This window comes from Anastrepha ludens, chromosome 5 (assembly GCF_028408465.1).
Source record: "Anastrepha ludens isolate Willacy chromosome 5, idAnaLude1.1, whole genome shotgun sequence".
Taxonomy (NCBI): Eukaryota; Metazoa; Arthropoda; class Insecta; order Diptera; family Tephritidae; genus Anastrepha; species Anastrepha ludens.
In genome coordinates this window covers 36,945,686-36,957,932 of record NC_071501.1, presented here as the reverse complement: position 1 = coordinate 36,957,932, position 12,247 = coordinate 36,945,686, and the positions used below count along the sequence as shown (strand labels likewise).

The window sequence follows — 12,247 nt, the reverse complement described above, 5'->3', positions numbered from 1 at the left end:
CTCCCTGGGGGCTACCACAGGTGTCACCCTTGTAGATATTTTCTTGAATGTGAGCCACCTCCTAGGCACATCAGGAGGACATCTCTTTAACAACACAGACGAGATTCAGGACAAAATACAATTACAACTACTGGACGGACAGTATAAAGATGAACACTAAACGGCATTCATCGGGAGACCCTTATCACTTTCCTAAACTCCCGACACCCGAATGCCGTTATCGGAGTGCAGTCTCCACCTATTGCAGTCGAAGAGCTTCAGCTACCTCATGCGACCCGCGTAACTTTCGCCCAATTGAGTTCTGGATTTTGTAGCAGGTTAAACGCCTACCTATCCAGAATCGACCTCGGCATACTCCATACATGCCCAGTATGTGAAGGCAAACCGCACGACACTAACCACCTGTTCACATGCCCTATCAACCCCTTTCCCTTTGGACCCAACCTGCTGAGACAGCACGCTTTCTGGATATACCGTTAGATGAGTTAGACGAAGATGACTGATGACTACATCGCGCAGACAGGGTCTAGTAAGCTGCTACAGCAACCGCAACTAAAACGAAAACCGCAAACATACCTCCAAATTTATTTATATGTACAGATATCTTCGATTTTTATAATATACCAAATTTTTATATTTGATTTCTAGCCTCTGGAGAATAAGAAAGCGAGCCGTTCTGATGACAGCAATGCTGACCAGGATGAGGAGGATGATGATAATGAGGACGACGATGATGATGATGAAGATTATCGCGTCGACGAAGAAGACGAGGAGAATGATTTCTATGCTTCTGCCGGTGTTGTCAATAGCGATGAAGAGGAAGAGGAAAATGTCGAAGATTTTACTCCGAGCGTTAGTGCCGCCACTAACGATGATGATGAAATGTACAGCAATGCCGAAGTTAACGATAAAGCCAACTACAATGACGACTCGGACGACGATGATGATGATGAAGATGAGAATATTGAAGATATCTATGGCAATGACGACGATGATGACGACTCCGAAGAGGACAATGAAAGCGTTGCCGAAAATGTTTACAACGACGATGAGGATGATGACGATGATGATAGCGAAAATGAGGATAACGAGGAAGACAATAACGAAGACAGCAAGGACGCAGAGGTTGATGATGATGATGTGGAAATGCTCATCGACGATGACGATGATAAGAGTAGCTACAATGCATGTGATCCACTCGATTTTGTTGATTGTGTAAATCAAAGCGAAGGTACACTGAGACGGGGAACGTCAAACGCGTTAGCAAAACGCAGTAGCATGCGCGTAACAAGCAAACATACACAAAAAAGACCAATATCCACTTCACCCACACACTTTGAGGATGATTCCAACACGAACTACAGCAATGCGGATGAAACAACACGTTTTACTACCACCACTTCCAACTCGCCATCCGCTTCAGCGACCATATCGCCTGTTTCAGTTTCGGCATCCGCATCGTTGTCGACGGCACATCATTGTGGCGCAGAGAAAATAAGTCGTTCGGTTTTTCGGCTTTCTTGCCTCAGACATCGTAGGAAGAAGAAAGCTCCTCCAGATCCGCCACCTGACCAACAAAGTACGCACAAAAGCAACGGTGCGCCGCAAACATATCAGATGATGATGCGTAAGATGCGTAAGTCACATGGCGACATGTGGCGGCGACGGAGCGCTCATTGTGCTGTCGAGCGTTGCAGACGCGCGCCTCGCGCTGGATTGGCTTTGTACCGTTTTCCGCCTACAGGCAGCCGCTTCTGCCGTCGTTGGTGCGCTTTGCTGGGCGCAAGAACGTCAGAAGCATCAAATTTACGCATATGCCCGCGACATTTTGCTTATAGCTTAGTGGATCGACGGCGCCGTTGCTTGCGTTTTGGCGCAATGCCGACACGCCACTTGCATAGTACCGCAAGTGCTGGTAGAATCGCTGCAGTTAATGCAACAACTTATGCTTCACAAAAAAGTACGAAACGATTAAAAAATTATACTGAAAAATCAAAACGCGCCACAGCGGAATCGAATCAAGCCCAATCCGCGCAGCTTAATGCTTATAATCGTTGCTGCGTACCGCATTGCGGTAAATCTCATCAAGTTGATGGTGTGACATTGTTTCGCTTTCCTCGCCTGCGATCACTTTATCTGCAATGGGCCACTTATTTGCGGCTGGTGCCTACTTCGCGCTTGGTGCAAGTCTATAAGGTATGCAGTGAGCATTTCGACCCCAGTTGCCTCAATTACCAGCGCAATGATCGTGCAACACTTAAGTACGGTTCTGTGCCAACACTGAAATTGGGCCATGAGGATGATTTGAAAATCTTTGGAGATAAAAATCTATTACCGCAAAAGCGGCGCAAGGTTGGCAAGCGCAAATGGTATCCACAAAAGGGTGTAAACGAGTGCGCCGTGCACGATTGCAAAGTGGCACAATTTCTGCAGATGCAACTTTTCCCATTGCCCAATTTACTAAAGTTACAAGAACGTTGGTGTAATTACTTCAATTTAAATTTCAGCAACACGGGTGGCAATGAGTCGGAGTTCTTCCAGAATGTGCGCTTCTGTGCCCTGCACTACATGGAAGGCTATCAAATGGCAACGCACAATGATGGCGCGCGCAAAGCCAAATCCACCGCTTTAGAAGAGTTAGAGGCAAATTATGCGCGCATCACGAGCTCAACGCGCATTCAAATGCTAAAATGTTGCGTACCCAATTGTTCGACGAAATTCACCGACAACGTGCGTTTGACTGCGTTTCCCAGTTCGGAAGAGTCTCGCGCTAAATGGCAACACAACACGCAGGTGTCATTTAGTCCATCGCATCGCTATCTGTATAAGGTATGCGCGCTGCATTTCGAGGAACGCTGTTTCGCTAAAAAACGCCTGTTCATGTGGGCCATTCCGACACTACATCTTCCTAAAGCGCTGAATCAGGATCCAGAGCATAAGATATTTGAAAATCCCAGTGTGGATGTTGTAGGCACTGCGCATTGCTGCGTCGAAGATTGCGAAATGGACGCTGAGAAACAGAGCCAAGCAGCAAATAACGAGGGAAAAGTGGGCGGCACGAACACGCGCTTATGGCATTTTCCGCAAGACAATGCGTTGCGTGAGAAATGGTGTCACAATTTAGGACTTAGCGCACAAGACATAAGTCACACAAGTCGTCGCTGGCGCATTTGCAGCCGACATTTTGAGACGTATTGCATTGGTAAGACGTTGCGAAGCTGGGCGGTGCCAACACTGCATTTACCCAAACCAGACAAGCATGCAAAGTCCGGCAAACGCTCCACATATATTTACCAAAATCCCGACAGTGCTGCGTTTTTTTATAGCTGCTGCATTAAGACTTGCCGTCAACAGCGTGATGTGGATGCTGGCATACGCCTCTACGGTTTCCCCAAAAAAGATACAATGCTGCAAAAATGGGCGCATAATGTGCGCATGCCTGCCGTGAAATGCCGTTACGCACGTATTTGTACACTACACTTTGAAGCACAATGCTTACGTCCGCAAATGCAGCCCTGGGCGTTGCCCACAATCGATTTAGGACACGACGAAGCGGATATATTCCGCATGCCAAAGGTAAGGCTAATGGTGACGAATGAACGTTGCTGTCTGCCGCACTGCAATAAACGACGTAGTCGCGACAACGTGCATCTCTTCACTTTCCCACGCGACAAACAGGTGTTGGATAAATGGTGGCACAATTTAGCGATTGGTGTGCAGGATGTGAAGCGGCGACTGATTTGTGACTCGCACTTCGAGCCGCGCTGTATTAGCATGCGCCGACTGAAACGATGGGCCATACCAACTCTCAATTTGGGACATAAAAACGAAACGCTGGAGAACCCAACTCCCGCTGAAATACTGGCTAATGAAAGTACCGCATCATCACGACGCTCACAAACACCATCGAAGATGGCACGCACGAAAAAAAATCAACTAGCGCTTTCAGGCATTACACAGAAATGTTCCATAAATGGCTGTATGCGAGATGCTGACTCTAGCTTGCTTTATCGCTTCCCTACACCGGATTGGTTGCGGCAGAAATGGTGTGAAAATACTCGGCTAACTGAGGAGGCAGCCAAGCAGGCAATGGTTTGTGCACGTCACTTCGAGCCGCACGTAATGGGCAATCATAAACCGCGACCATGGGCACTGCCCACTATGGAGCTGGGCGTAGATGAAAACGGCCTACCTTTGCAGCCTATACACATGAATCCAAAGCAATTTGCGCGCGTCCATCCTGAAGAGCATAAATGGGGCGAGTTAAGATATGTGCGCGCCAACCATTGCTCCATAATCTCGTGCATGAAATCGAAGTCGGACGGAGTGACACTATTTAACTACCCCACAAAGCGCCATATGTTGGACAAATGGGCCGAGAATTGTCGCCACTACCCGTATCAGGCCAAACGCTATCGATTCCAGCTATGCGGCGCACATTTCACCGCCGATTGTTTCAAACGTGAAGGCACACGTTTGCGCAAAGGCGCTGTACCAACACTCAATTTGGGTCATGACGATCCGCAGATTCATCAGAGTGAATTCGAAATTACCACAGTGCCACAAATTGACGAGACACCGATAAAGCGTTGCAGCGTGCCGCAATGCAATCGCACACAAGAACACGATGGCGTGCGGCTCTTCAAGTTTCCTTATGAACGCGCTGAGGTTTTGGAAAAGTGGTGCCATAATTTGCATATGAACGCTGGGGAATGTCATCATGCACTTATTTGCAATATGCATTTTGAGCCACGTTGCATCGGTGGCGGCCGTTTGTTGCTGCGCGCCATACCGACGATGCTACTGGGGCACAATGATTCGGATATCTTCCATAACCCAGAGTCATTTGAGCGGCCAGAAAAATTGATAAGCTGTTGTGTGCCTGGCTGTAGTAATACCAAACAAACGACAGGCGTGCAATTGAGCGCCTTTCCAAAGTTTCGCAGCCAGTTTGAGAAATGGGCGCACAATTTGCGTTTGCCAGTCACATCAACCGTTTGGCATACCTACAAGGTTTGCAGCGAACATTTTGAGAGCTACTGCTATGAGCATGGGCGTATAAAAGTCGGGGCGATGCCGACGCTTAAACTGGGGCATGATAATACTAGTGATTTGTACACCGTAAGCGAAGAGACGATGAGCCATGCTTTTAAGCGCAAGCGCGTGGCTCCTAAGAATGAATCGCCAAGAGCGCCGCAGGAGGTGTGTTGCTATCCAGATTGCAAAGAGATGGAATTACGTTTGACGAACCAGCTCTTTGAGCCCCCTAAATTAGATGCCCTTAGGAGTAAGTGGTTTGAAAGTATTGGTTTGTGCGATGAGAAGGAAGCTGATGAAAAGTCCATGGCCAATAAAGAAGAGACAGTTAAGATGCCGGAAAATATAGTCGCAGTAAAAACTGAAGACGGAGAAGAAATCAAGAAAGAGGACGATGATAAAGTTGCAATGCCATTTAAACCTACTAAAAACTCGCGCAAATTATGCCCAATGCATTTCAAATTACTCTACACAAAACATATGCCCACGCTTACGGCGCTGCGTGCTGAAAATCAACCGGAAACTATGAAATGCCTTCAAAAGCTGGAGGAGACCTTTACAAGAGTCTGCGATTTATCATGCGTACGCCGCATTAGCTGTGCCGTACCCGGTTGTAATTCAAATTATCTCACCACCGAGTCTGTCAAGTTCTTCAAATTCCCCGATAATCCGGAGTTGCGAGCCAAATGGTGCCACAACACCCAAGTGACGGTCGATCCGGACCGACTGTATTGCTACAAAATATGTGATCTACATTTCGAGCCGATCTGTGCTAGTAAACCGGATAAGAAGTTGCAACGTTTGAAAATGTGGGCTATTCCAACACTAAATCTACCGCCACGCGTTGAAGGGATGCCCAAAATATATCCGCTACCAGCACCCGAAACTGTAGCCGATTCAAAACGTGCTTCATTGCTTTTGCAAACGGCAATCAACAAATGTTGTATACCGACTTGCGTGCATGCGAAAACACCCGAAGAGCGCGAAGAAAGCGCTGATAGCGATGTACAATTTTTCAACTTTCCCAACTATGCCGAACTGCTCTACAAATGGGTATACAATACACAAATTAGTATGGTGTCAGCTACGCATGCGCGCATATGCTCACTGCATTTTGAAAAGCACTGTATTAATAAGCGTTTACGCATGTATGCAGTGCCCACATTGCTTCTGGGTCATAATAAAACCGATATCTATCAGAATCCGTCGGACAAAAGAATGCTTGCAGAAGTGGAGAGCAAACCAGAAGAGACGGAGAAGGTGGTCAAGGATGAGAGGGTGAAAAAATCCGAGGTTACTAAAGATAAAACCGATACGTCTCATGAACGGCAGTCACGCCAAGCACTCAAACCTGCAAGTGCGGAAAAATCAGATGATAAGCAGCCTGTTGAACGTTCAATTGCGTTGAAAGAAGAAACGAAAGAGATCGCGAACAACAGTAAAGTCGTTACGCCTGTAGAAACTTCAACGCAAAAACCATATCATAAACCATTTCCACTAAACATAAAACAAGAAAAAGATCTGGACGAAGCCGAGGAGGATATCGAGAGTCAAATGAAACAAGGATTGCTTGATATGTTCAATAGCTTCGGTGACACGGGTGACCAAGAGAATGAGGACGCCCCCGATTTAGGTGAGTCCACGCAAGTCGAACACAATACAGCGCGTCATTGTCGCATTCACGGTTGCGATAGCTACGCACGCGACCCCGGCGTGACGCTCTTCAAATTTCCCTTTGCTCTTGATCAGTTCCGTAAATGGCTACACAATACCCAATTGGAGGTGGACTATACACGTCGTTGGCGTTATCGCATTTGTCAACGTCATTTCGAGCCGATTTGCCTACAATTTCGCAAATTGCCGCTCGGCTCCATGCCAACATTGAATTTGGGTAGTTCGCGTCCGTTGCACATTTACGAAAATGAATTCGATGCAAATTGTCTAAAGAAATATAAAACTAGACCTCAAGCAGCAGCTATTGGTACCAACATTAGTGAGCTGAACGAAGAAGCCGAAACGAATAGTTCTTTCGCAGCTGCTATTCATCATGAAAATGCGGACGCTGGCGAGCATAGCGACAAGTATATGGATTTCGTAAATAACACGCCGATAGACCGCGATACCTCGCGCCATTGCCGCATTCCCGATTGTGATAGCCACGCCAAAGATCCTGGCGTTACGCTTTTCAAATTTCCACTCTCCGAATACCTCTTCCGCAAATGGCTACACAATACCCAACTTGAGGTGGACTATTCGCGCCGTTGGCGCTATCGTATTTGCCAGCGTCACTTCGATCCGATTTGCATGCAATTTCGCAAATTGCCTCCCGGCACAATGCCAACACTAAATTTGGGTCCTTCGCGCCCGCCACGCATCTATGAAAATAGTTTCGATGTAAATCATTTAAAGAAATTTAAAACTAAACCGCCGGCCACAGCAAGAAAATCAAAAATTTCTACAAAATCAATTACGACACCAAATGATGACTTCAACGAAGAATCAGAAACATATGCGGCTGCTAACAATACACAATTGATGCCTTACACAGGTGCAGAAGGACTATCAAACACAAGCGGTTCACAGTCGCCGCTACTAGCTTGTACTATACGCAATTGCACGAGCAAGTATCACGAACTGCACGAAGGCATACATTTGCACAAGTTGCCGACGAATGCTATGTTGCGCGAGAAGTGGATCTACAATTGTCGCTTCGATGAAGACACACTTTTCAATGTGGGACCACGCATACGCATTTGCACACTCCATTTTTCACCCAACTGTTTCTACGGTGTTAAACGCCAATTGAAGCTCGGTTCGGTGCCCACTTTACGTTTGGGCCACACGGATCCCAATATCTATTCAGATGGTTTTTCCAATTCGAAAGAAACAATGCTAGACAGTCAACGTTCACGGCAAACGCAGTTAACATCAGAAACAGTGCATGATATTTGCTGTCTAATCAACTGCAAACACAGTAGACGTGAGTACACGCGGCATTTTGCTTTTCCAACTGAGAAGAAAATGCTTGATAAATGGCTTAACGCGCTCGGCATGGAGTTTAATAGTTCACGCCCAGACGATTACAAGATTTGCGAATGGCATTTCAAAACAACCGATTTTGATGGTGAAGTTTTACGTGCCGATGCGGTACCCACGCGTTATTTGAAGATTGATGAAATGAATCAGACGGACGATGAATATGATAATGATGATGATATGGATGATGAGTTGGAGTGGAATACAGCCGAGGAGCCGCTGGATGAACGGTGAGTGTGGATACAACTTTTTATTTTGTATTTCTGTCAACCTTTCCACCGATATGTGAAAGATTTTATTCACAGATTATATGTCTGCAACTCTCATTTGGCTTTTGAAGCTTTTCCTATACCTTCCAATATACCGAAATAAGTTTTGAGGTTCGATAAGAACCCCACAATTTTATGGTTTGAAATGCACTTTATTCCAATGAGATTCCAATTTATGAAATCCATTTCTGAAGTGAGAATCTGAAAGGGCTGCGAAATACGCCTCCACAGACGTTATAAACTCATCATTTGATGAAAAACGCTTTCCGTGCATACATTTTTTTTAAGTCTGGAAACAGCTGGAAGTCGCTAGGGGCCGAATCTGGTAAATGCAGTAGATGCTCCAACAATTCGAACTTTAATTTATGGCTTTTAGCCATTGGCAAAATACTCTTGTGACACGTTGCATTGTCCTGATGAAAAAGAATTTGTTTCTTTTGCAAACTGGCGCCCGCTGCAGCCGAATGGGTTGGTGCGTGACTACGATTCGGAGAGAACGCAGGTTCTCATAAAAATCATAAAAATGAAGGAAACGTTTTTTTTAATAGCGGTCGCCCCTCGGTAGGCAATGGCAAACCTCCGAGTGGATTTCTGCCATGAAAAAGCTCTTCATAAAAAATATCTGCCGTTCGGAGTCGGCTTAAAACTGCAGATACCTCCATTTGGGGAACAACATGAAGACGCACGCCACAAATAGGAGGAAGAGCTCGGCCAAACACCCAAAACAAGGGTGTACACACCAGTTATACATATATATATATAAAAGATTTAAAAGAGATGCATTTTTTCCTTCAGCTGGTCTAAAAGATTGCATTAATATTCAAAATTCACTTTTACAAGTTTGCAGTAGTCCACAAACATAATTTCTTTTCACATTCTTTTATCTAAAATATATTTTCTATTTAATTAATTTATTATTTATTTATTTTTATTTATATATTACAGACCATCGACCTCCGCGGCAGCAGCTGCCGTAGCGGCGACTGCTAACAACTCTGGTGGCTACAATAAATTGATTCCTGGCTCACGTAGATGCTGTCTGGCACATTGTCGTAAGCAACTGTTTCAAGATAACGTGCGCACATTTAAGTTCCCTACAATGAATGAACAATTCGAGAAATGGGTACATAATTTAGGCATTAAATACGATGGGGATGCACCTTGGCGCTATCAAATTTGCAGTGAACACTTCGAAAGTCATTGCATTATACATTACGAAAACAAAGCGAAATTGTTTAGGTGGGCCGTACCCACCTTGAACTTAGGCAAACATGCGCCAGCTATTCTATTCACAAATGACAAGTCTAAAAAACAACAACAACAACATCAAAAAGAACCCGATTATGATCGAGTTTATAGAAATGCTAATGCAGGAGTCTATGCTGAGGGCTCACACAATGAGGAGACAATGGACACGACAAATGATGAAAGCTCCACCGCGTTGCCTATGGAAATGCCAAAGCATGTGGCTTACCAGCAAGAAGATATGGATTTGCTTGCACCAATTGAACGCCAACCGCCCAAATTAAGCTCCATAACGAAACATAGTACTTACGCTTATACAGCAAGCGATGAAGATGGCGATGATTACGGTGATGATGACGATGATGATGATGCATATGATGGTGAAAATTCACTATTGAATGTTATACGCGAAGAAAAGCTGAATCCCGTGAAAGAGCGCGCGCCACCTTCGTCATTCTTCTCATTGACGCTGGTGCGTGGCGGTTCCGCAAAAATACGTGCTTGCTGTCTGCCACATTGCGGCCGTACACGTCAATCCGGTGTACGTTTATTCCGTTTTCCAACGGAGCCCGTCTTCCTGCAACGTTGGGAATATAATCTGCGCGTGCGCTTCAACGAGACACAGCGAAATACCCATTTGATATGTAGTGCGCATTTCGAACGGGGACAATACAATAAACGCTTAGTGGTAGATGCTATACCAACGCTAAACTTGGGGCATAACAGTACGGATATTTATCGAAATGGGCAGTATGATCCATTAAAAATTAATAGGCGTGCCGTATCACCAGCACGAATGCAGCCTACAAGCAGTATGGGCAGCTTGATATCCAGCCAAAAGCCACTCAAATGTAATGTACCCGCTTGTGGTGACGAACAAACAAAGCGGCGCCTATTCCCCTTCCCCAGCAATAATATATTCGTTAAGATATGGGCCGAGCGCACACAAATCGCTTACGATGCGCGCCAACATGCCGAATTGCGCGTATGTGAAATGCACTTTGAAAGCGATTGTTTTGGCGGGCAAGGTCTGAATAGCAATGCTGTGCCTACATTGTGTCTGCCAGCGCCAATGGCAGTTCCAACGGCTCCATTGGCACCGGCACCGGTTGCACCAACTACAAAAATTGTGTCACCCATTAGCCGATCAATAGCACCCCTCACGGCGATGCCAAAACTCAGCGCAATCGCCTGCAGTGTAATCAATTGCGGCAATAATACCGCTACACGCCCGGATTTGAAAATATTCTCGAAATTCCCAGACGATTTTGAATTATTCACCAAATGGTGTTTCAATTTGAAAATCGATCCACGCACCTATGTAGACGGCAGCTATAACGTATGCAGCGAACATTTCGAGTCCTTCTGCATCGGTGGCCATAGTCTGCGAGTTTGGGCTGTACCAACGCTGCGTTTGGGGCACAATAGCAAGCTTATACACAGTGTGGAACGGCCTGCGGAAATGGAAATGAAGTGTTGTCTGCCGCATTGCGGACGCAAGAAGAGCAAAGATGGAGTCGAGTTCTACAGTTTTCCTAAAGGTGAGTTGAAGTGATGCTATAAAAAATGACGGTGTAAGAAACAAACATCAAATATTTGCTATTTTTTCTGATAACCTTCTTATTTAGCTTAAAGTTTTTGTTGTTGTAACAGCATAAACATTCCCCAAACATATTTGTGGAATGCTGCTGAAGTGGTAGTCTTTGAGGTACAAGATGTCCGGTGGCCGGATTAGTTTTAAATTTAAAGTTGTTTACGTGCGCTCGTAATCGAGGCGTTTTTCAAGGCCGATGATCCGCATGCAACTACTCGTCGTAGATTTTGTTCATGTTACAATATTCGACGTTTACGTGATGGCCGAGGAAAGATTTGATTCGCTCATGAGTGCTTAGTTTCTGTTCAACAAGCTCGGTAGCAAACAGCCTACGTCCGGTAGTGCCCAGCCGGACATCGAGAACAAATAAAAATACTGAACTCTTCGCTACAAGTTTGCACAATAATCCGCTTCAGTCCATGTACAAGAGAGCGGCTGCTCTGGGGCTTTCAAAAACTATTGTGCATGAAATAATCAGGCAGGATCAAAATTGTAATACTGCAAGCGCTTAAGCCCAATGATTACAATTTGCGTAAAAATTTATAGGAGACCATGTCGGAACGATGTTGTACGCTAAACACTAACTTTTAGAGTGATGAAGCCCATTTTCAGTCAGAACCCACTATTAAAATATCGACATACACTTTTCCACAGTTCCACACGTAGTACGGAGGCCAGACATGTTTACGGATGGCTCGAAGTTGAACAGAAGAGTTGGTGGGGAGTATTTTGCGAGGAGCTCCCCATCAAGCTCAAATTTATGCTTTCGGACCACTGTAGCCTTTTCCAAGCGGAGGTAGCCGCAATTAAGGAAGCAGCGGATTGGTTGCTTACTTCGGTAATCACTGTAAAGAATGTAAATATCTACTCCGACAGCCAAGCGGCAATTAGGGCCTTGGATTCGTTGTTTGTGCATTCAAAATTAGTCGGAGGAATGCCTGACTTCTCTCTCGATTGCCACCGAATACTTCGATATTTAGGTTTCCGGTCACAGCGGCATGAAGAGAAACTGCTGGACTGATGAGCTGGCTAGACAGGGGACCATGAAGATGGTTTCATCGCAAAA

General features: G+C 45.5%; 1 protein-coding gene across 3 annotated transcripts in view; it reads left to right on the top strand.

The window, feature by feature from the left end:
• Positions 1-12,247, top strand: part of LOC128863800 (uncharacterized) — a 77,349-nt gene that overhangs the window by 49,714 nt on the left and 15,388 nt on the right. For all 3 annotated transcript variants that reach the window (XM_054103152.1, XM_054103151.1, XM_054103153.1), the window contains exons 8-9: positions 649-8,303; positions 9,288-11,128. In XM_054103152.1, coding sequence (XP_053959127.1) covers positions 649-8,303; positions 9,288-11,128 — 9,496 coding nt within the window. The remainder of the gene's footprint in view (positions 1-648; positions 8,304-9,287; positions 11,129-12,247) is intronic.